This window comes from Microcebus murinus, chromosome 11, assembly GCF_040939455.1.
Source record: "Microcebus murinus isolate Inina chromosome 11, M.murinus_Inina_mat1.0, whole genome shotgun sequence".
In the NCBI taxonomy this organism is placed as follows: Eukaryota; Metazoa; Chordata; class Mammalia; order Primates; family Cheirogaleidae; genus Microcebus; species Microcebus murinus.
This window is the reverse complement of record NC_134114.1, coordinates 14,930,444-14,957,294: the sequence shown is the minus strand read 5'-3', so window position 1 is coordinate 14,957,294 and position 26,851 is coordinate 14,930,444. Positions and strand designations below refer to the sequence as shown.

The window sequence follows — 26,851 nt, the reverse complement described above, 5'->3', positions numbered from 1 at the left end:
CAACAAGGAGTGGCAAGTTATAAATTTTTAAGCAGAAAAGTGATATTTTTCTGTGGTTCCTCATGTAGCACATAACAAATGAAAAGGCAAAGCAATCTTTTATTGACAGCCTAATGCACACTTCAACACTATGCTAAACACTTTATCTATAAACCCATGTGACCTATGCAGTGTTTTCCCAATGTATTCACAAGGAGTGAGATACTCAGAGGGTATTGATTGTGGAAACAGACTCCAAATCCTAATTGCATGAACTGAATTCTGGCTCTATCATACCTATCGATACTTGTGCAAATTCCTTAAGGTTTCAGTTTTTGTAATCCACCTTTCCTAAAATGGATATGAGCACCTATTACCTGCAGTTCATGGAGGATTTAATATGATGATCAACACAGAGCATTCTTCCTAGTGTCAAATACAAATCATTAATAAATACCCTATGCCTATTAGTAGTTCTATTATCATAATCATCACCTTTGAGATTTACTCCAAGGCGAGTGTTTTCAAAGTTTATAGTTCCATTTCCTTTCTTCCATATGCAGAAAGTCCCTTACTTATGATGATTCAACTTACCAGTTTTCAATTTTACCATGGGTTTATTGCAATAGAACCCCATTGTAAGCCAAGGGGTATCTGTAGCACTGTCTCAGTAAAGTTTTGCTGAATGGAATACCTGTGCTAAATGCTTGATAGTCTAGAGAATAACTGGCCTTCACAAAATGCCCTGGCAGTGCTATGATTTTATTGGTATGGTTATTATATAGATCAACTAGATAGACAGCATGTGAAAATATAGATGACATTGGAACACTCATAACAGAAATAAGAAATAAACAAAATACATATTTTAAAAAAGGAAAACAAAGCATTCTAAATTATAAGTATCTTTATTGGTATAGCAATGCAACTACATTCTCTGTGCATCTTTCTGATTTATGTCCCCAAATCCTTACAGAGATAAGCCAACATATATGATGTTTCTCTTTATCTCCTCTCCTGCCTCTTCTTCTCCCTTCTCCTCCTCCACCTCTTCCTCTTTTTCTCCTTCTCTTTCTCTCTCCCCCGTCTCTCCCTGTCTCTCCCTCTCAAAATTACCCGAGTCTCTCCTTTAGACTCTACAAGTTTCAAAGGCTAAATTACTTAAGGTGATGACACTGTGGCATTAAGATTTTAGTCTTAGAAAGGCTTTGGTTAGGTTTCAGATTTTGCAACTTTTGATCTTGTGATTTGGGAAGACTTGTTTAAACTTTGAGCTTTCCCTCCCATAGAGTGTATGGGAAAAAAATATATGAGGTATGTACCTGAAGGGAGTGCTTGAATTACAGTCCATATACAAAACATGTGAGTTCCTCTTCCATTTTTCCTCAGCAGAAATAAAGTGCTTCACCATCAATTTTAATGGTAGGGAGAACAGAAATGTAGAGCAGGAAAAATTGGATCTTCCTACTAAAGCATAAAAATGTCTACCTCTATGAATTTATGACTGTTAATTCCATGAGTCATAGCTTGAAGCTAAATATGTTGCTTCTTTTTAAAATCCAAGATGACATTGCCTCATATAATATCTTATATATATATATATTTCTTTAAAAATAAAATAAATGGCATAGCAAAAATATAAATAAAAATTTGAAGTTTTAATCCATCACACACTGCAACCTTGGAGTTGCAATTATGCTAAAGTAGAGATAACCATGCACCTGCTCAGCCGCAGCCAGTAACAATGACTGACAAGTAGTGAAGTCTAGACAATCATGACTTTCCAAGAGAGACAGTAAAAGAACTACTGTATCCAAACTTTCAGTCACTTGAGAAAAAAAATATTGAAATATCCAGACAGTAATCACTGAGTTCCTAACCTCTACCATTATCCCTTTAACATTTTCCACTGAGGCCAAATCTGTCTGTTCATTGTCATATATTGCCATGTGCATCCGTTGTTCTATCAAGTCTCCTTTCCATGAATACCCTCCTTCTCCACCCAGGGCTTCATAGATCCTCTCCCACAAGTACTCTTGGGTCCTATTCTTCTAATTTTTGAACTCTATGACCTCTGAGGTCTGGATTTTGTTTCACATTTATAAAACAAATTTTCTGTATTTCTTAACTTTTCTGATTTGCTGTCTATTTCTGTATCAGTGAAGACTCTAATCATGGCATTCTAATGTCATAATCTCTCTCTTATAGGTATTTATATCCCACATTTTATACAGAAGTAGAAACACATTCAGCACATATTGAATTGAGCATGATGAATAAAGAACATACATTTCTGGAATTGTGTTGTTGTTAGATACAGATAGATTAAATGTCTAAATACTTTTTTTTTGCTTTCTATACAGACAAGATTTTATAGAAATCATATTACCTTAAGTCAGTTGTGAAAATTCAGAATGTATAGCTTGGTATACATAGTTTACAAAATACTGAATGTTGAAGTACCTAAGTATCAATTGAATAGTTAACATAAAGAATATTCCAGGTGCCTAAACCACTGTAATCAAGCACTTGAAAAGAGGAATTATTACTGCCAAGATGTTTAGTGCCATCATTTAGCAAATGGCTAACCAAAGTTTCAATCATATCTAAACCTCTCAGTATTTGTATTAATTATTTTAAAGAAACTGATCCTACAATGGAATATGAGCACCTTAATGCCAGCTACCATACGTTGTCAATTCTTGGTGGTTATCTCAAATTTGTCTATTCATAAGAATCCATGGAGAAGCTTGTCACAAATACTTATGCCTGGGCCCCAAGGCCCTGGATTCTAATTCAGTAGCTGTAACATGGGAGTCCTTTAATTTGCATGATAATGAGCACTCCACATTATTTAGTTATTAAGTGATCCATGAGTCCCATTAGAGAAACACTAGGAGTTCAACACATTTTCTGTAACATAATAGACATTAAATGAATAAATGAGAAACTGAACAAATTAAGAAAAATAAACAATTGAGCAAAAGTGTACACATGTAGTTTAGGCATGGAAGAAATCTTACCAGTTTCTGTTCTAAACATACGTGTATACCTTGGAGGTTTTTGTAAAAATTTGGATGTGCACTCTTGTTTATTTGTTCTAGCCTGTTCGACATTTTTATTTTTAAGTCTTCTGTGGTATTATTTAATAAACCAATTTGTATAACATTTCTATCTTGGATTCTTTTTAGTGGGTAAAAATGTAAAAAACAAAAACATTTTAGAGATCTAGTGCTATATGAATGTAATAAGTTAGCAAGCATAAACATATGGTAGGGCAGTGAATCAAGCTCAACAAGTAATATTTATAAGCACAAATGAGTTTTCAATGTTGTGAACTTGTATACAGTAGAGAGTAATTCCCAGTTACAAGCTCCTACATATCAAGGTGATTGGGAAGCAGTACTCAGAAGATAATTTGCAGGCAACAGGGCACCTACAGTTGTTTACCAGGAATGTAATAGGAAACAAAACAAAATGATATACAAGCAATCACATTCTGTTGACTCAACCCAGCATCACAAAAGAGTAAAAGGCAACAATTCCTGTTAAAATTTCTGAAATAAGCATTGCAAGTGAAGCATATCCAACAAATATTCAGAATATGTCATAAGCCTTCACCTAGCATATATTGAAAAGAGGAAAATTTTCTTTACTTTTAAACAAATGGACAATGCCATGTTTTTTGGTAATTAATTAAGCTGTTCTCCATTTTTTCTTTAAATTTTCCTAAATTAAAAGGCCACATAATATGCCCGTTCTAAGTTTATTTCAAAGATAAGAATAAGTTATATCCTTATTACTGAGTACATGTATACATGAATATATGGTAGAAACAGCTGACGACCAAAACAAAACATTTTTCACTCAGATTATGTACATGGGCTTAGGTGTCAAAACTATGAAAAATACATATTACCTTTGTATATTCTGTGTGTATTTATGTATGACCATATACATATGCATTTACTGGCATGACACAATGGAGAAAAATGTGAAGAAATGCACGAAAATATAATGGTACAACTTTCCCTTTCAAATTGTGATTATTTAAAGTATGATCTTGACTCACTTGCACTGGAATCAAAATGAATGTTTGTATCCCTCCAAAATTCATATGATGAAGCCCTAAGCCCCAATGTGGTGGTATTTGGATATTGGGCATTTGGGAGGTAATTAGGGTTAACTAGATCATGAAGGTGGGACCTTATAAGAAGTGGAAGAGAGATCCTCCTTCCTCAATACTTGCAAAGAAGAAACACCAAGTGAGGACATTGCAAGAAGGCAGTTATTAATATGTACAAGCCAGTAAGAGATCTGGGACCTCACCAGCTGGCACCTATATCTCAGACTTCCTAGCTTCTGGAACTGTAAGAAATAAATTTCTGTTGTTTAAGCCATGCGGTCGATGGTATTTTGTTTTGGTATCCTTAGCAGAATAACAGGGTAGTCAATCAGAGATGTACCTACGACAACCCAACTCTGAATTACTAAATCAGAATCTCAGGGGATGTAAATAAGCAATTTATTCTTTAGGGAAATTTCAAGACAAATATAAGCACAGTCCAGGTTGAAAAACAATATAGATATTTCATAAATTAAGGTGACTGAATGATTGACCACCCAAATTGCCACATGTATAGAATGAAAACGTGAAATTCAGTAGTTAAGCCTGGACAGGATTAATCTGAAAATATCCTGAGAAAACCAGTCCATAGGACATTTTGCCTAAACAGTTTCACATTTAATTTATTTTTTATCAAAAATATCATTCTGCTTAGTGTTTTCACTATTGTCAAATGTACCTTCCCGGGTAAAAGTGGAAGAAAAATCAGCATGTGTATGAAGGGAAGGAGGATGTGTGTGCATGTGTCTGTTTATTCAAAATATGTATTTTATTCTGCAAAAAAGTCAGCTATTGGCTGGGTGTAGTGGCTCACACCTGTCATCCTAGCACTCTGAGAGGCTGAGGCAGGAGGATTGTTTGAGCTCAGGAGTTTGAGACCAGCTTGAGCAAGAGTGAGACCCACTTGATCTGGGACATTGGTCTTCTTTTGCCCTTGGACTGGGATTTCCACCACTGAATTTCTGGTTTCTCAGGACTTCAGAATTGGACTGAATTACACTATCATCTTTTCTTGGTCTCCTGAAATTGTGGGACTCGTCATCCTCTACAATGACATGAGCCAATTTCTCCTGAGAAGTTTTTCTCCATATATACATGTGTTAGTGTGTGCATATATACACACATCTATGTATATATGTATAGACACACATATATTATAAAATTTCCTATTGTTTCTTTTTTTTGAAGAACCCTGAGTAATTCATGCTGTTACCTAAAATATACAAATAACTCTTAACATCAACAATATGAAAATGGACAACCCAATTTTTGAAAATGGACAATCCAATTTTTGAAAATGGACAACAAATATGAACAGACATCTCTCCAAAGATGATCTACAGGTGACAAATAAAGATATAAAAAGATGTTCAACTTCATATATCATCAAGGAAATACAAATTAAAACAGCAATTAAATACAACTACCCCCCTATTATAATGGCCAAAGTCGAGAACACTGACAATAAATACCAAAGGCTGGAAGGGTGTGGAAAAACATGAACTCTCATCCATTGCTGGTGAAATGTAAAACGGCACAACCACTCTGGAAGATAATTTGGTATTTTCTTACAAAACTAAACACACTCTTACCATATGTCCCAGCAATCATGCTCTTTGATATTTACCCAAATGAGTTGAAAATTTATGCCCATACAAAAACTCATACATAGATCTCAATAGCAGTTTTGTTTATAATCACCATTGCTTTAAAGCAACCAACATTTCCTTCAGTAAGTGATTGGCTTAAATAGACTGTCATACATTCAAGATAATGGAATTATTAGTCGACGCTAGAAAGAAATGAACTACCAAGCTCATTTTCAAGACAGAGAAAACCTAAATGCATATCACTGAGTAAAAGAAAATCTGAAAGGCTGTCTATTGTATGATTCCATTTGTATTACATTCCAGAAAAGGCAAAACTATAGAGACTCTATAAACATCAGTGATTGTGAGAATGATCAGTGTTGAGGGAAGGGAGGACTAAATAGAAGAGAAAGGATTTTTAGGGCAATGAAACTATTCTGTATGATACTATAATGTGGATACCTGTCATTATGTATTTGTCAAAGCCCATAGAATGTATAACACCTAGAGTGAACTATAATTTACACTCTGGACTTTGGGCAATAATGATGTATCAAGGTAGGTTCATAAATCATAAAAATAAGCCATTCTGGGTGTAGGATGTTAGTAATGGGGAAGGGTGTGTGTAGGGAGGAGGCAAAGTGTATTTGGAAATTCTCTGTACTTTCTGCTCAGTTTTGCTGTGGATGGACCTAGAACTAGCAAAACCTAAAATATGTCTATTTAAAAGGAAAAAGAAAATTACTGTGCATCAGCTGCAGTTTAGGCCACCCCAGTAACATGCATTGGGCTGCATGATAGAAGTTGATTATCTTGTCCTGAAATAACGTTACTATGGCAGTTTGACTATAATTCTTCCCGGTTACCTTAGTGTCCCCATGAGAGGTCATAGCTAAACTAATGCAATTGGCCACATTCAAGATAGTTGTGAGTTTAAATGAATCCTGAGACAATCACTTCTGGGAAGTATATGTCAGTTCTGGATTTGCTTTTTTCTTTTATGAGCAAATTTAGTTGACAAGGTTTTCCCACTTTGTTCTGGAAGTTGCTATATTATAAAAGAAGGCAAATAATGGCACTGTAATGAAATTACTGACATTCACACTATAAACAGGACATTTTGCTGATTTCTCTGATCTTAAAGGACTAAATTCAAATTGTGTAAAAGAGATATCTATCATTCACTTTGTAATGATTAGTTTTACTTTTAGATATGTATATTTTGCAAAACATCATTTTATTAATGATATTTTGAAAAACATTAGCTTTGATAAGAATCTCATATTTCTCCCCACTAAAGGCAAGTCCCATTTATAATTCATTCTTCTTAGGAAAGATTCTTTTTTTTCCCCAAAACTAGAAAATACACATTCTTTTCATAAAGTGTTTTCATAAATAATTTGCTTATTCATTTCTATATCAATTCATACTTAAATAGTTATATATGATAAACATTGTTTTTTTAATAAAGGTGCTTGAGGCTTTTTATATACATAAATTAGATGAATCATTTATTATCATATTATTATAACTTCTTTTGGTAAGAGTAATTTTCATATCTATTTAGCTCCAGGAAAGTTTTTTCTAAATTCCTTCAATTATATGTTCACACTATTTCCTTTTCTTGAAGCCTGAGGCTCTCCTCTCAAAGTCATTATTACACAGCCAATCAAGTCAGTTAAAAAAAACAAAGAAACAGTTGTTTAATGTTCTATATTCAAAACAAGTGATTGAATAATCCTTCCTACTTTTAACATGCTATTTTTAACTTGAAGATTCAACTTTATTTTTCATCATATATCAAGATATTTGGTCAATATATTTGGTAAACACTATAGTTAGCAGTTATAATTGGTAACTTCTTATGAATTGTTCTACTGACTAATCACATGTGATTTTGATTAAAGTTACTGGTGTATTTTTCAAAGATGGCATAATTCAACTATTTTTATTAAAAATAAAAGGGAGTTTATTAAATGATGGCCCATGTTTGGAGTAACAAATATATTGAGAGCATATGTTTATATGTATATACATGAAAGTAAAAATACATATATATAAATATATATATATTTATGTATATATTTGTAACTTACTTCATTTACACAAGGAAAATATTATTATTTTATGACATAGTTAATAGGCCCTGGATAAGCATGGTCCTCTGGAAAATGTGTTTTCAGTCATAAAGACTATATTGATAGAGGTATTTATGTGTGTATGGGGGGTAGGTGTTATATATGTATAATCACAAATGAATATATAATATCTCATTCCTTTATTCAATCCAAGTATCCTTCATGCAAAAGTGTGTCAAAAGTCCCCCTTTGCACTATTAAGATAAAGAATGTTACTTTTACATGTATTTATAGAATTATTATTTTTAAAATTCTACTTATATACTTAGATCTAGTTCTGGTTAAAGTTGTTTTATGATGAAAATAGTGAGTTTCTTAGTCTTTGATAACTGTTAAAATGATGCCTCTTGCCTAAAATCTCTGTTCAAAGTGTCCAAACTCATCTAATGTCTTCCATCATCAAATCTTGACAATTTTTAAGGAAGTTGCTCTGTAAAGAGGAAAATTAATCTCTGGTCAAATCAATATGACCATCTTAATTGACATTTCTGAGGAGCCCAAGCTGTAAAATGTTCAGCACACCAGCAAGAGTAGCAAGCTTGGGCAGCAGGGCTTCTCTTGAGGGACCACCTACCTCAATGAATAAAGACAGGTAGGTATTTGCTACTAATAGAATGCTTTGGGACATGAGGTTGTAAATGAATGTTTCAATGAGACAGTTTTTGTGCATTGTTAAGGTACTGTTTTTCTCAGAAGTGTGGCTTTCTCTCAAGTGTATGCTACTTAAAAAGACCTTTCTGAAAACAAACAAAAAATGATATATAACTTGATTCTTGTTTAATGTATAACTCATAATGTTTTTTTTGACATGTATATTACAGGAGTTATTAGAACTGCCTTACATAACATGGACAGAGAAGCCAGAGAACACTACTCAGTGGTCATTCAAGCCAAAGACATGGCTGGGCAAGTTGGAGGGCTTTCGGGATCTACAACGGTCAATATCACCTTGACTGATGTCAACGACAATCCACCACGGTTTCCTCAGAGTACGTACCTGTTTTCCATGATTTGGATTTACCATTATCTGTTTATGTAAAGCAAAATGGAATATTTGAATAAATATTGTTATGTTACTATTTTCTTAAGTGGAAATATTTTGTTTTTGTTCTATATGGTCACCCTTATTTATGCAAGACTAAAGAAATCACTTCACCTGTTGTCTATGGAACCTGGAAGATAATTGGCCCCATTTTAAAAGTATGAGTTTCAGTTAACATCATAGTTATATATTAATATAGTGGTACTATACTAAGTAATGAAGTCTTGCATATTTATTCTTAAAGTATTCATAGAGATGTTAAAATGTATTTTGATATCAGCAATCTACTTGTGCAATGTTATTACATATGTACTTTCTGTGATTAATTTTTTAAATACATATTATGAAACAGTGTTCTACACACACAAACACACACACAAACACCCCCCCCCCCCACACACACACACACGTCTGTGCCAACAGGCAATTTGGGAGAAAGGAGAGGTATTAATCCTGTCAATTTGGAAGGGTATGGCACTTATGACATTATCATGATATAAAGGATGCAATTACAATAAATTTGAGTGTTTCTAATATGGCAGATACTGTGGATGACATTTTATAAAATAACCTTTAATCATAAAAACCCTATAGAGGAGTTGTCCCTTATGTTCATCTCAGAAATGATGTCTACAAACTATCATATAGTAGATGCTGTGGTATGTCAATAAAGGCTCTTCACAAGTCAGTATGAAATGCCTTTAACAGCTTTATCTCTTAATATCACTCTCAGTATACCCCAGGCCTAGCCACAATGAAATACTACCTCCTTCTAAAATATAGTAATACCTTGCACACATCATTACTTAAACTAGAATTTCTCCATATTCATAATCCCTTGTTTAAATCCCTGTTGTAAGTTTCTTGTGAATCTCTGTTGTAGAATCTACAGAGACCCAATAATTTTGCTCCTCTCATACGGTACTTTTGTATGCATGTTCATGTTATAGTTATTTCCACAGGTGCGTACTTCCTCTACTATGGTGAGATCCTCTAAGTAACAACGATGTTTGGATTTTTTGTTGTTGTTGTTGGTAACCTTAAGTGTTCAGCTAAGTGCCCAGCACTTCATAAATGATTATTAAATGAATGAGTGAATTAGTTGAATTTAAATACTCTATCAAACTACTATTGTTAAAAGACCATTGTTAAAAGGCACACAAGTCAAGTTGAAAGTTAAATAAAATACATTTTAAAATATTGATCATAGAGATAAGATTATTTGACTTGGTTCATGCATGTGGTCTTTATGAAAAAGGTATATTTGAAAGTATTAATAAATTATAGATCATAAATAAGTCCATATTATATTGAACCACAAAATATAATTAAATTTTAAATCATTTTACAAAATAAAGTGAGCTTTTATATGTATTTTATCACTTAGTTCATACAATATGCATACACACATACATCACTATGAGACAAAAACTATTATTTCATAAAATGTGGCAACTGAAGTTGAAGATTAAGAACAGGTAGTAAATGATAATGCCAGACTCAACTGAATATAAACTTTAATGTAATTTACAATAATAACTTCTCTGCATTATTTTCAAATAGATTTTACCACCACTATTTTTTATATTATAGATCTTGATAGACTGAATACTCAGGTTGTACACAGCAAAGGCTCAGTAAATGTTTGTAGCACAGATAGCATCTTCCACTCCTTGCCCCTCTTTTTCTCCTTAAAATAATTTTTAAATTTACAAGTGCTTTAAGACTGATTTTAGATATTAACATAAAATTGTAATTGTGAGAAGTATTGAGAATATGATTCATGTAGATGAATATAAATATGGAATATAGAAAGGTTTGTTTCTGATTTTATTATTTTGATCAATAACAGTGTTACTGTTGAACAGTTTAAGGATAAAACAATTGCTTTACTGGCAAAGAAACAGAATAAATGTATACTCTGAGTGAACGTATTTTATCTAATAGTGTCTACATTTCTTCAATCAGTAGCATTCTCAGAAGAATGATTGATAGATGTAAATGCTGCTGCACTTCCAGAGGTGCTTACAGGTTTGAAAAGGAGACAGTGCATACTCAGAACCTTACACGCTGGCTTGTTTAAAAATATTTTATTTTGCACTCCAATTGCACAAAAACACGATGCTCCTTTCACAAAAATTTAGTGTCACTGTGATAATATTTTACTTTAGCTTGCAGTATTCTTTAATACACCCATAAGCATTTAACTCATTAATATACATATTGGGGAAAATTTATAAACCACTTATAGAAAAAATGATATCTTTTGAAGACTTGCATTCATGGCACACTCTGACATGGATGCATAAATCTATACACAAGTCAAGTTACAGAAAGATCATATTCAGTCATCAAGTGGATCCAGTGGTCAAATTGTTTCTCTTAACATGTGAAGTTTCTACAATAGCGCTTTCACCTTCTTTCTCTCTTCACCTGAGAAAGCCATCTTTCGCACACCATTACTGTAATTGACTCTAGTGTAAACGGCCCCCCCCAAAAAAACTTGCCAAAAATATTCCCTCAAAGCATTTTTTTCTATTAACCTATCATGCCCGAGAGAGTGAATAGGGTAGTGATATTTTGTATAGTAATTAGTTATCACTTTATCTTAAGTAGGCTCTGAGTGTTTGAAAGTTAGTGAATTAAAGCTAGTCATTTTCTTTACAAAGTCTCTAGGGTGTTGCACACTCAGTGGCCTAGGATACAAGGCAAATAGGGGTCCTGGCTGAAACAAGCTGCCTGTCAGTATCAGGAAGGCAGAAGGGGAGAAAAGAGGCTGGACAGTTAAAGTCCAACTAAGAGAGTAACCACTACTAAGTTCAAGGTGGGCTGGAAGGTGTTGGGAAAGAGAGCCACTTAAAAAAAAATAGATTCAGTGAAAGAAAATAAATCACCACATCTATGGTCTGTATCTCCACTCAAAATACATAAGTGATGCCCAGTTCTCCTTCTGAGAAAAATATCTATCTCAATATATAAACTTCCTCAATATTAGTTCTTTATCCATTTTGCTTCTTAAGATTCTGCCATTTCCTTTTCTGATTTTAATAGTATTCTATGTTTTGGTCGTTACATAATTTATTCCTAGGTAGATAAGAAATCACTGACATTGATTATCGTGCATAAAATATATGAATGTAAAATCTAGACCTTTATGTGAAAGTTCATAAAGCAAATCTTCTGTATCCTAAATGGAAGGAGCTATATTTTGAGAATTGTCTTTGTAAATAATTTAGTTAGGGAATGAAGAATAACACATGCCAAATAATCACAATAAAACAGTAAAAACTTGGTTATAAAGCATAACTTTCTCAAGAACTTGAAATGATTACAAAATTGTAAGTCAGCCAACAACTTCCGTGCACTTGTAACTACAGTGAGTTTAGTACAATATATCTAATAGCAGTGGAGGATCAAGTCCGAAAAGTTCAATAGATGGCAGTATTTTCCATAAAGTCACTATAACAAGAGTTTAATTGGTTTGAGCAAGTTTTAATGTTAGAGAAAAAGAAAATATTTCTGATGAAGTTATTGACATTAATGGAATTTTGTCAAATCAAAATATTTTAAGGGAAGATCCATTGCTTTTAATTTATTATTTATATTTATTTGAAAACTAATTTAAATATTATATAATATACAAAGCATCGATATTGTGTTTAGAACAAATAAAAATAAGGAAACCTTCTCTTTTGACCTATCAAAATATGCAGTGTTATTTTTTTATTACTAAACAGCTGAGGTCTCTCCACTGTCTTTAGAAAATGATATCTATTTATTTTATTATGGTTGCAGGCATATACTTTGAACTTGTTGAGGGTTTTTTTTAAAGGCCAGTATGTAGCTGATTTTTATAGATGTTCCTACGTACTTTAAAGGAGCGAATTCTGCAGCTGCATAGTTTAGGTTCTGCATATGTAAATTAGTTCAAGTTTATCATACATCTCAATTGTCTATATTCTTGAAGAATTTTTTTTTTATTTCAGAATATTACAGGAGTACAAATGTTTTGGTTATATGGATTGCTTTTGTACTGCTTGAGTCAAAATTATAACTGTACCCATCACCCAGATAATGTACATTGTATACATTAGTTATGATTTCACTCATCCCCTCCTCCACCTTTCCACCTGCTTGATTTCCATTGAGTTTTATTTCCATCTGTGCACAAGTGCTGATCGATGAGTTCTAATTTAACATTGAGTACATGTGGTGTTTGTTTTTTCTATTCTTGTGATATTTCACATAGAAGAATGATCTGCAGTTCCACCCAGATTGTTGCAAAAGGTATTAATTCTTGTTTTTATGGCTGAGTAGTACTCTATGTTATATATATATATATATATATATATATATATATATATATATATATATCACATATTCTTAATCCACTCATGAATTGATGGGCATTTTGGTTGATTCCACATCTTTGAGATTGTGAATTGTGCTGCAATAAACATTCTAGTGCAAGTGTCTTTTTGATAAAATGACTTTTTTCCTTTGGGTAAATACCCAATAGTGGGATTATTGGATGAAATGGTAGGCCTACTTTTAGTTCTTTTAGGTATCTCCATACTATTTTCCATAAAGGTTGTACTAGTTTGCAGTCCCACTAACAGTGTATGAGTGTTCCTTTCTCTGTGCATCCACACCAGCAACTGTTGTTTTGGGACTCTTTGATAAAAGACATTTTCACTGGAGTTAGGTGATATGTCTTTGTGATTTTAGTTTGCATATCCCTGATGATTAGAGATGTTGAGCATTTTTTTTTTGTATATTTATTGCCCATTAGTCTATACTCTTTTGAAGAGCTTTTGTTATGTATTTTTGCCCACTTTTTAATGGGGTTGTTTGTTGTTTTCTTGCTGATTTGTTTGAGTTCTTTATAGATTATAGTTATCAGCCCTTTATTGGATGTGTAGCATGCAAATATTTTCTCCCATACTGTATGTTGTCTGTTCACTGTAATGATTGTTTCCTTGGCTGTGCAAAAACTTTTTAATTTGGTAAAGTCTCATTCATTTATTTCTCTTCTTCTTGTAATTGCTGTTGGAGTCAGTCATAAATTATTTTCTAGGCTGATATTTAGAAGCATTTTTCCTACACTTTGTTGTAAAATTTTTAGTTTTCTTTTTCTGCCTTACATTTAAATATTTCACCCATCTTGAATTAATTTCTGCAAATGGTGAGAGATAGAGGGCCTGTTTCATTCTTCTGCATGTGGCTATCAAGCACTATTTACTGAATAGGGCTTCTTTTCCCCAATGTGTGTTGTTGTTTGCTTGTAGAAGATAATTAGTTGTAAGTACATGGTTTTATATCTGGGTTCTGTGTTCTGGCATTGGTCTAGGTTTCCACTTTTGTACCAATGCCATGTTGTTTTGGTTAGTATAGCCTTGTATTATAGTTTGAAATCTGGTAATGTAATACCTCCAGATTTGTTCTTTTTGCTTAAGATAGCTTTGGGTATTTGGTCTCTTTCTTATGAAGCATAGAATTATATTTTCTATATCTGTGAGATATGACATTTGCGTTTTGATGGGGTTTTTGTTGAATTTGTAAATCACTTTTTGGGCATATGAACATTTTGACAATGCTGATTCTACCAATCCAAGAGCATGATAGGCTTTTCCATTTGTTTGTGTCATCTGTGATTTATTTTCTCAGTGTTTCATTGTTTTCCTTGTAGAGATATTTCACCTCATTGGTTAAGTATATTTCTAGGTATTTTATTTTCTTCATCTATTATGGATGATATTGAGTGCATGCTTTGACTCTCAGTTTGACTGTTATTGATATATAGAAATGCTACTTATTTATATACATTGATATATTTACATTGATATATATATACATTGATATATATACATTGATACATTTATATACATTGATACATTTATATACATTATTTTGTAACCTGAGACTTCACTAAATGTATTTACCAATCCAGGAGTCTCTTGGTGGAGTCTTTGGGATTTTCTAGACACATGATCATATGACCATCAAAAAGTGATAGTTTGACCTCCTCTTTCCTGATTTGGATACTCTTTATTTCTTTCTCTTGTCTACTTATAATTTGCTCCAGCTAGGAAATCCAGTACTGTGTTGAATAGAAGTGGTGACAGTAAGTACCTTTGTTTTGTTCCAGTTCTTGGGGGAAGCTTTTCAACTTTTCCCCATTCATTGTGATCTTGGTTGTGGGTTTGTCATATATGGCTTTTATAATGTTTGAATATGTTCCTTCTATTCAGTTTGTTGAGGGTTTTTTTTCATGAAAAGGTGCTGTATTTTGTGGAGTGCTTTTTCAGCATCTATTGAGACGATCATATGATCTCTGTTTTTGCTTCTGTTTAGGTGGTGAATCACATTTATTGATTTGAGTATGTTGAACCATCCTTGCATCCCTGGTATAAAACCCACTTGGTCGTGGTGGATTTTTTAATTTTTATTTTTGATATGCTGTTGAATTCAGTTTACTAGTAAATTTTTGAGGATATTTGCACCTATATTCATAAAGGATATTGGTCTGTAGTTTTCTTTTTTTGTTGCGTCTTTCTTGCCTTTGTTATGGAGGTGATACTGGCTTTGTAGACTGATTTGGAGAGGACTCCTCCTACTCAATGTTGTACAATAATTTCTGTGGGTACCAGCTCTTCTTTGTAGGTCCGGTAGAATTTGGCTGTAAATTCATCTTGTCCAGGGCTTTTTTTTTTTTTTTTTTTTGGATCAGATTGATTTTAGCTTTTGTAGGATTGGGCCTTGAATGAATCTGAGGGAATTACTTGGTCAGTAACTGGAAAAGTTACTGAAGCAAAGATACAAAGGCTTTAAAAAGCAATTAGAATCAATACTGTTGGGGAAAAAGTGTGTCAAAAAGGACAAGCTTCAATGAATGATTTGACCTGTTATTATTCTCACCAAGTCTTCCTTCTTTAAAAGTACTTCAGCTAATCATCAGCACTTTATGATGCAGTCTAAAATATCATATGAAAAGGATTGCATGTAGCATATGAAATCATGAGACATTCAAAAATAAAAATATGAAATAATGATATATGTATGTCTAAGCTGTATAAAATTATGTAGCCTTAAAGGCAAAATAGATAATTCTGGCACTAATTGAAGAAATTAGAAGAAAAATTTTGCTAATTAGGAAGAATACCATTTAAAATTATTCACATATATTTGAAATACAAAAAAAAAATACTTTTTTAATCCACTGCAAATAACTTGGTGCCTAAAGTTCAACAATGCACATTACAGTATCTCATATCTCAGTGAATCTAAGCTTCACATATTGAAAAGCACAGCAAAACTAGCATTTTGAAGACAATTACATATTTTTGTAGTAATATTATATTCTTTTGTAGAATTTTTGGTCATATTTTCATCATCATGTTTCCCAGCATTTGTTGGTATTTGTCCTTCATTGTTTTCCATTCTGAAGAAAGGTTCAAGTACTAACTGTTCACATGCTGATTTTATTTTTACTGTGTCAAAGTATATGTAACAAATTTACTCTTTTAACAATTATGATGTGTACAGTTAATTGTTACTACATATATTCATATTCTTATGCACCCACCACTACCTTTCATCTCTGGAACTCTTCATCTTGCCAAACTGAAACTTTGTACCCATTAAATAGTTCCTCCCCATTCTCCCTTCCCTCTAATCTCTGGCTATTTATTATTCAACTTTCTGTTTTTCTATGAGTTTTACTATTCTAGGTACTTCATATAGGCGGAATTACACAATGTTTGTTTTTTTGTGTCTGGCTAACTTAACTAAACACACTATTTCAAGGTTCATCCATTCTCTAGAATGAATAAGAACTTATTTTTTAAAAATACTGATTAATATTCTGTTGTGTGTATATACTGCACTTTGTTTATACATTTATCTGTTGCTGGACATTTGGGTAGACTCCATCTTTTGACTAGCATCCATAATGTGGCTATGAACATGAGAGTACAAATATCACTTCAAGACCCCACTTTTTACGGTGATTTTATGTTTAATTTTTTGAGAAATCTTCACACTGTTTTTCATAATGGCTATAACCATTTTACTTCCACATGAATAGTGTATAAGAGTTCCAATTTCTCCACATACCTGTCGACATTTATTTCCTTTTACTTTTCTTTCTTTCTTTTTTTGATAATAGTTTTTTTATATATATCTTCTGTGAAGAAAATCTCTATTTCAGTCCTTTGCCAGCTTTTAAAATTGGGTTACTTGTTGGTTTTGTTGCTGTTGATGATTTATAGTGATGTTTACAATATGTGTCCTTAATTTCTTTCCACAATGTTTTAACATTTACTAAATAAGACTTTTTTTTTTAGTATTATGCCACAACTGACAAATACTAGCTTATTGAAATTATTTTCATAGAGGCTCCATATTCACTTATCTATAAAGGCTAACTATATTCTTATATAATATTGAATCACCAATAATTTAATCTTGGCTAAAATTATTTTGTCAACTTACATTTTAATTAAAGATTCCTGGGTTTCTGTTATTTATAATGCTGTTTTGAATGTTCTGTAATAATTTGCTTTATTAAACATGTTTCTAACTTGTCAGTAAAAGTTATTAAAACATGTTAATTATGCTTTTTATTATTTATTTCATAAGTAACTATAGGAAAAGTTACATTCAACATTTAATATTAGGACAAATTTTGGAAAATCAATATTTCTGCATATAGACAATGAGTTTTATAGACTCAATAGTGCTTATCATTGTTAATATACTGTCAAAATTAATGATAATTCACCAACTCTGTTTCATTATATGTAGCCATTATATTTATTTTTGATTCTGCAGCTTGGTGATTCATTATAACCTTATATTATTTATGACTTTATTATAAAGCCACCTCCAATCATTTTTAGAAGCTGATAGGGAATTTATGGTAAATGAATATATAAATACATTTACTATATTTCTCTATTGTGGCTTATGCATCTCACTAAATTTGTCTCTTGGTAAAAGTAATTATCTGTGTGTGTGTATATATGTATATATATATAAACTATATTCATACCATAGTAATATATATAACTATATTCATAGCTGGGCTTTGTCCTTCTTTTTTCTGTTTTCTCTGTTTTCCTATTGAATTCCAATGTTCCATACTTTATACTTGAATTTCGCATGCTTTATGGAGCTAGAAATACATTCAGATTATACCAATATTTGGCTAATTCAGTTTTTGTTCAATATAAGTATGCAACTTGACCTCTTATCTATTTTTCTGTTGCTCAACAGTGTAAAGCTAATAAAATATCTTATATTCTGAAATTAAAATTCTTTTCATGTAAAGTATTTTATGTAAATCTAGTGTTACATTACTAAATAGTGTACTTTTAAAATCTGAAAAACTCCATCTGATGCATTAGCTAATATAATGTTTATTTGAATGTATGCTCTAAATATTTATTGTATTTTCCTTGTAATATTATTTTATGAACGTTATTATTAAATAAGTTTAATATCAAATATTTTCAGAGCACTACCAGCTGTACGTTCCTGAGTCAGCTCAAGTTGGTTCAGCTGTTGGGAAAATCAAGGCAAATGATGCAGACACTGGCTCAAATGCTGACATGACATACTCCATCATAAATGGTGATGGTGTTGGGATATTCTCCATCTCCACGGACAAAGAGACTAGAGAAGGGATCCTTTCTTTAAAGAAGGTAAAAACAGCATACTTTTCATGATTTAGACAATTTACCCATCTTCCCATGAATGGAAATTTGGCAGAGGTATGAATAATCCATGCTGTCAGGCCATTAAAGTGTTAAAATATTTTCTCTTTGAAATGTAATTACGTTTTAACTGTGGTTGTGTCTGACTCTTCAGATCTTTCAGGAAATATATTGGGCAAATGTAGAAAATCTGATGCAGACTACCCATGAATGAACCTTCTGCATCTTTGTTCATGTTTTGTCTCTGCTCAAATCTCACTAAAATGTCCCAATTATATCAACCAAGAATTAAATAAAATGTATTTCAACTAAATGCAAAGAATTAAAACATCATTAAAATAAAGCCATGGTGATTCTTTAATTGCAACAGAAGATAGCCTAGATAGCATTAGTGATATTAACTAATTAAAATTGAACCTTAACTGTAAATAACCTTAACAAGAAGTCTCTTTTAGTAACTTATTTAAAAAAATACTCAACAATAGACCACACAAATATTATAAAGGCTCATAGAAAAGGACATTTTGAAAAGTACATTGTTCTGATTTTTTAAATGTTGATATATTATGAAGTAGAGTAAACTTATTTTTTTCCTTATTAAATTTCAGAATATTATGGGGGTACAAATGTTTTGGTTACATAATTTGCTTTTGTACCATTTATGTCAAAGTTTAAGTGTGCCGATCCCTCCTGATAGTGTATGTTGTACCTGTTAGGTGTAAATTTACCCCCCTCTTCTACCCCCCTCCCACCTGCTTGATTTCCAATGGATGCTATTTCTATATATGCACATAGTGTTGGTCAATTAGTTCCAATCTAATGGTGATTACATGTGGTGTTTGCTTTTCCATTTTTGTGATACTTCTCTTAGAATGGTCTCCAACCCCATCCAGCTTAATACAAAACTTATTTTCTAAATCACAGTTGGTCTAAAGAATATGATAGGGCAGAGATAAAAAGACTATGCTAAAAATATGCTAACCTACAACACTGAGTGCTTTGTATATAAATTGAAGATAAGCCTGTTGAATTATAGCAAACATTATTTTATATTACTTTAATTTTTTATTAATGCTACTATTCAACAGAAAGGGAACTGATAATTTCATTACACTGCTTGAAAACTGGAAGTACAAAAAACTTCCTTAAATGAGATTTGGCTTTCCAAACATCTTTGGCATTCTAATAATTCCAGTCTCTGATAGAGCCTTGCTTTCCCCAGCTCTCCTTTGCTTTCTTGCTCTTTCTTGTCTTCTATCATTTATCTTGTACTTATGCCATATCTTCTGTTTCCCTCTGTGCTTTTCTCTTGTCATCTGTCTCATTCTATTTCCAAATGGCCTAATATTTTAGTATATGAGTCATCATCCTTTCTTTTCTCTGCCTTCTGTTATTAAATAATTTGTTCTTCCATTTTATTCCAAATATATGCATAATTTAACAAGAAAATGTCTAGCTCATCTTTTGTGTTTTCAAAAAACTTACATTCATGCAACAGATTTTAGAGTTTTTAGATAACAGATTTATCATGACTGTCAGTTTTATTAATGCCATTACTCTTCAGCAAGTTAGCTAATGCTCATTAGGAAACAGGATCTTGCTGGATGGTTACGAAGCCATCAAGTGGATTGCAGTGAAACCATTAACTTCCTCCCTTCTTCTTTTTTTTTTAATACTAAGAATCTGTCTCTGGGAACAAGACTATTACTTTTTGCTTTTAAGAGTATACGATGTTCTTGTCCTTGTAAAAATGAAGTAGAACATAGATAATTAGAAAAGAACATTCTCAGTGTAACTCCTAATGTAGTACATTTAAATCTTTACATCTGCTAAGATTTTGGCTTGGGATTGTGTTGAAATTCAAATCCAGGGACCCTGTGTTTGGATATTTTTGATTCAGTAAGATTAGAGTGAGATATTTGCCATTTTAACAAGTATTTCAAGTGATTCTACTGCAGGATATGTTTAGATCACAGGCTGATAAATTTTATTCTAAAGTATTACTGTAGTTGTTGAAGTGAATCTATTTATCTGCTTATCTACTCATTTGTTTTGTATATACTTTTCTATTGGCATGATATGAAATCTCATTAATTATTTTCCTAGTAATTATAATTTTATATTGATTTAAAACAGAAAGTTAGCTTGTATTTTGAATGCTATCAAAGGGGCCTACTAAGCAGAACTCAGTTTTAAACACTTAGAGAGCAGTCCTCATCACTGGTATATATAAAATATTAATGTCTTCTTAACCTATAATAAATGTTCTCATTATGATATTTTTCTAAAATTGTTAAATCTAGCTCAAGAATGTTATAATGAAAATAGTCAATGTGCATATTTTTCTTTAACAAATATATATGTATATATATGTATGTATGTATATATATATATAGAGAGAGAGAGAGAGAGAGTGTGTCTCTTATGTGTCAATTGCTGTACTCCACATGATCTATGCAAGGTTATATAGGAGCAAAGCCAAACTTAGTCCCTGCTTCCACAGAGCTTCCACTCTATGGAAGCAGACAAATATTAACCAAATATCACACACATTCCTAGGTCAATAAAAAGTCTATTCTATGAAGAAGAGTTATATGGTGCTATGGGGGGAGTAATTTGGGATATTTGATCCTCTAGTATTCAACAATTGTTGAATGGAAAACTGAAAGAAACCTGGGATTGAGTTAGGTATATATTGTTAAGATGACCATTCCAGGAAGAGGAGAGAAAATGTACTAGGTGTCTGAAATGAGAGGGACATGGTACATTTAAGGGATCAAAATAATATAGTTAAATCCATAGTAGATAGAAGGAGTGTTGCAGTTGGTCGGTACAAGAACACACAGGGCCTTGTTAAAATTTTGCCAAATGGAAAGCCATTGAAAATATGTAAGCAAGAAGTGACTGGCTCTTATTTGACATCAATATTTCTGATTAATTGTTGACACAATAAACCTATCAACAAGACCATGTGTTAACTTATCACTGATTCCCAACATGTAGCACATTTTCTGACACAGAGTAGGTATTCAATAAACATTAGAGTAATTAATGTGTGGGGATATGGAGGAAAAGGTGAAGAGAAGATTGCTTGCTTTTCATTTCCTGGATGGCTGCATCACTTAAATGAATTCAGGTAAAATGAATTAATATATATATATATATATATATATATATATATATATATATATATATTTGAGACAGGGTAATACAATTGTCTCATCATAGCTCACTGCAACCTCAACCTGCCTCAGCTTCCCAAGTAGCTGGGGCTGCAGTACGTACACCTAATTTTTTTTTTTTCTGTAGAGACAGGGTCTTACTATTGCCCAGTCTGGAGGCTAATCTCAAACTCCTGGCCTCAAGCGATCCTCCCACCTCAGCCTCCCAAAATGCAAGGAATATAGGCAGGAGCCACTGAACCTGATCTCAATTCATTCTTTCTGAATGAAGAATCCTGAATCCCAGAGAATGCTAATATTTAAGAAACAAACAGAAGGAGGGAAATAAATATAGCCTTGGAGGAAATTTTGAAATAATGGGAGAGAATTTTGCCATTAAAAATTCCCAAGAAATGCTGTAAAAGAGGAAGGTAGTCTTCAAAAACATGAAGTGTTCTAGAAATTAAAAACAATTTTGGATTATAAATATTAATTGTATTTGAGAAAAGGAAGGACAAGAATTACTGGATGATTGCAACTAAAAGGTTTCATTCTTTCATGACCGTTATTATCGCAGTCATAATAACAGCAAGCAGTATTTGTTGAGTATAACCCCTGTATCAGGACAGGCTTTAAGCACTTTTCCAAAGTCTTTGAGTTACCATAACCATTATTGTTCCTTTTAATCTTGTCGTGGTATTTGAAGTAGGGAGTGTTATTATCACCACTGTATATAGCTAAAGAAACTAAATCATGGAGAGATAAAGAATGGTGTCCAGGTAAAAAGCCGACAGCAAAGTGAACTTGGTCAGTCTGTCTTCAGCATCTGAGCAGTTACTCATGTTATACATTCAGGTTAAAAGAAATGTTATTCTTTGCTCCCATGGAAAGTAGAACAAATGATGTGGTGGAGAGAGAATGGGGAACATGAAATAGGGGAATAAAAAGAGGAAAAACACACTATCTTCTTTGGGAAGCTTAGTAGTAACATTGGGGAGAAGGATCATAAAGCAAACAAATGAGAACATGATTAAATAAAAGTTTTCATTTTAAGTTGGGAGACTGAAGTGTGTTTCTATGCAGAGTGGTAAAAGCTCAATAGAGACAAGACATCAAGGATATTAAACAGAAGGTAATTAATTTTTTAAAAAATGTGCTGGAGCTAGAGCTAGCCCTGAATAGGTGTTGATCGCAGATGGAAGGAATGAACCTATGATAGTATTTATTCCTCCTTCACTTAGACAACCGTAGGGCAGAAGGGAACAGCGAATGCCTGCGGGTAAGTTTGTAGTGACGTAGGCTGAGTGTGTGTGGGTGGGGGATGTCCTTGTCATTGAGACCTATTTGTCCTTATAAAATAAGAAAATATATCATATTTTCAAAACATAAAAGTTGTGGTAAATGGTTTGATTACACACATGATCTGAAATATGAATACCTACTGTAGAATTAGATAGATTCTACAATGGGGAAACCTTACCACCTTCTATGGCTGCAATTAATATGACATTGTCTGAGAAACGAAGGTAAAATAATGTATGGATGTGTGCATGTACATATATTTAACATAGCTCATTCTATTTTGCACACACAATGTGTATTTTCAAAATGACAATTGTTTGAACTGTGTAAAAGTACTAAGTGATGATGTGCTAAAAATAATCTTGGCATTTAATGAGTTCAAATTATCTTTCACTTTTTTCCCTGAATATATTTTTTGATGTAGTCTCCATTTCCTCGGAGATGTGTTAATGTTTGCATTCATAAATTTTTTGTTCCTTCAGATTAGGATTATCAATCTCAGAATTACTTCATTGCTATGTTTTATGTTGTAAATAATTGCAATGTGGAAAGTTAACTATAAACTTCTGTGTACTATAACCTTCAAGAGATACTGATTCAGATGGTATGAAATGGATAAAACAGTCCTTAAAACCTGCTCCTCATTTAATCTTTAGGCAGCTCACTCAAGCTAGCAAAGCAGAACAGCTAATCTCCGGATCAAAATCAGCACTGGTCTGTAAATCAGACAGCAGGAGTGTCTGCACATTCCTGTCCATATCATTCCTTCATCAGAAAGTTGCCAAGTCAAATTCACTGGTGCATGGCATGGTACATAGTTAAATGCACTTTGATAACTTTCATTCATTGTTTAATGGAACCTAACTCGGTGGAAAGGCGAGAAAAGATAAAGATGAATGCAAGTGGATGCTCTCTTTCCTCTAACATACTAGCTTTGTAGCTAGTGATGTGTTTCTCCTTAGCAGTCTCTCAAAGTCCTTTTTTTTTTTTTTTTTTTTTTTTTTTGAGACAGAGTCTCACTTTGTTGCCCAGGCTAGAGTGAGTGCCGTGGAGTCAGCCTGGCTCACAGCAACCTCAATCTCCGGGGCTCAGCGATCCTACTGCCTCAGCCTCCCGAGTAGCTGGGACTACAGGCATACGCCACCATGCCCGGCTAATTTTTTGTATATATATTTTTAGTTGGTCAATTAATTTATTTCTATTTTTTGGTAGAGACGGGGTCTCGCTCAGGCTGGTTTCAAACTCTTGACCTTGAGCAATCCGCCCGCCTCGGCCTCCCAAAGTGCTAGGATTACAGGCCTGAGCCACCACGCCCGGCCCTCAAAGTCCTTTTTATGGTTTCTGTATCAATTTGCCCTATTTACTCCAATATTAATTTTTTCTTTAAACTTACAGTACTGATTGTATTTGCTCCCCCTATTTTCAACAAATACCATTTGTATGGTAACTGTCCTTCTTCTAGCTACCTCAACTGCCTATACAATGCTTATTAATTTAAGCAGAAAAATCTTAAACTTGTCCTTCAAGTCAACAAGGGATGGTGAAAGATATAATCTTCACTGTGAAAAGAAAATAATTCTATATCTTAACATTTAAGAAATATGTGACATTATCTCAAGTGTTTGAAGCTTCAGTTTTTTTTTTATTTCAGCATTATACAAGGTGATTATGAAAAACAAACAAAATGAGTAGAAAATTGTGCTGTAAGCCATGTCTGGCTAGTGATTATAACACTACCTCAACATCTTTACTTCTTGTCTTCTTTTCTCCCTCTATTTGCACCAATTTTTAATTATACTTTACAGAAAAATTCATTTACTATTTTTGCTGCTCCTTATTTCATATTATTCAATTCACATGGAAGCAAACTAAGAATGTAATACCTTGTGTATACTATATCACATGTACATGCTATCGTCTTGGTAATCTACTTCCCTTTCTTCTCCAAGAGAAGGCTTTTTTTCCTTCAAAGTTCAAGTTAAATACTGTTTTTGTAGTGCAACATTTTCAGTTATATTTCAGTCACAAATATTCTTTAGATTATTTCTTCTGTTTCACATATTATAGAATGTATTTCTATAATTTCTTGATATAGAAAACCTAGCAATTCCATATCCTTCTTATAGCTGCTGCTTCTGATAGGGTAAATCTTTTTCTAATTAATTCACCATGAATGTACTGATAATTCCCTTCAATTTGTTTCTATGTGTACTACAAGTGTGTCCTTATTTATAAGAGATGTTAGACATTTTTGTTAACCAGATACTGTGTATTTCGTTTTTAATTTTCGTACTCTACAGTATAAAAGATCATTATAGCACTTCATGTAACAAGTGATTTGGGATGGATCATGAGAGTAAACAGAATAAGTTGTAAATGTATTTTTAAAAGTTAAAGTCAATCATTGATAAAAACATAAAATATGTTCAGTTATGATCATACTAGATCTATACCACACACTAAATTTTTACTCTTTTAATGGATTGTATTTATTGAAGTTTTCTTAGTCATTTCTTAGACTTGCATTGAGTAACAGAATGAGGGTCAGAATGTTCTTTCTTACTAGATTTTTTAAGTTTTTGGACTGTGAAGCACAAAGAGCAAAAAATAAAGCACCCCAACCCATTGCGAATACACAGGCAAACATGTCACAGTTTGTACATAAGAAGCAATAGGTTTCTAATTCTAATGGAAGGTATAAAATCTGAACATTTATTAGGTATTTTATTCCCAAAACTTCAGCCATACTTCTGTTTTTATTCTTATAAGGTTTTAATATCTGGAAATTTATTCTGCTCAGCCACAGGCAATAGACAGAAGAGTCCACGTTTCAATTTAATGAAATCTATCACTGTATTTCTAATGACTTTTGACAGAGGACCGCTTTGAGGAAATTTTTGTTTATGCTATTCGTCTATAGGCATGGCCATGAGCCTGGAGTGATAAATCTCTTGAAACTATATTGAATGCTAATTAGTTATTTTGAGGACACATATGCCTATAATATAATTTAGTATACTAGATGGAAACTAATGCTTTCATGAAATATCTTGATGAGTTAAACTGCAATATAAACACCCATGGGCCATTGGTAAGTTTTTATATGTGTGGGCACTTTTAATTATTTATTATATATTATATATATGCACACATATACACAGATGTACATACATACATTTATGAGCTTGAGTATAATTATACATAAATAATTTATCAATATACTTTATACAATATAATGTACACTTAATTTATTTGAAATGAAAGACCTTTGCATTTATTTTTTCAGTGTTAAAATGACAGTAAACAAGCATGTACTATTTATTTGTATCAATATCCTTGGAATTATACAAAATGAACGAGTATTATAGTCCTCTTCATAGAGAAATCCATAACAAGAAAGCATATGCTTCTTGTGTTCTGTTCTCCACAGAATGTCCACTATCCAGGACAGTCCTCTGATAAGGAGCAAAAACCATATCATAATAAGAAAGTCTAGCTATAAAAATGATATTTAAATTCATACCATTTTTCTTGTGTTTTAATAAAATACCATCATTTACAATACACATTTTTCACACAATGAAAATTAACAATAATGTTAGTCACTATTCCATGATTATGTTATTTTTAAATAATTAAGTTGACAATTTTCATGTATGAGAGTTGATATTAACCCTATTATTATCTACCCACACATGCAATTGAAAATCTGGATGCTGGCGCGGACTGGAAAGTATCCAAAGGAGAGGTCATAGGGAGTCCCTTCTCATATTACTTAAGAAAACAGAATTTTAGAAC

General features: G+C 32.5%; 1 protein-coding gene across 3 annotated transcripts in view; it reads left to right on the top strand.

Moving 5' to 3' along the window:
- CDH18 (cadherin 18) overlaps positions 1-26,851 on the top strand; it is an 854,315-nt gene that overhangs the window by 737,342 nt on the left and 90,122 nt on the right. For all 3 annotated transcript variants that reach the window (XM_076007946.1, XM_076007945.1, XM_012738455.3), the window contains 2 exons: positions 8,654-8,821; positions 18,391-18,578. In XM_076007946.1, the coding sequence (XP_075864061.1) occupies positions 8,654-8,821; positions 18,391-18,578 (356 nt within the window). The remainder of the gene's footprint in view (positions 1-8,653; positions 8,822-18,390; positions 18,579-26,851) is intronic.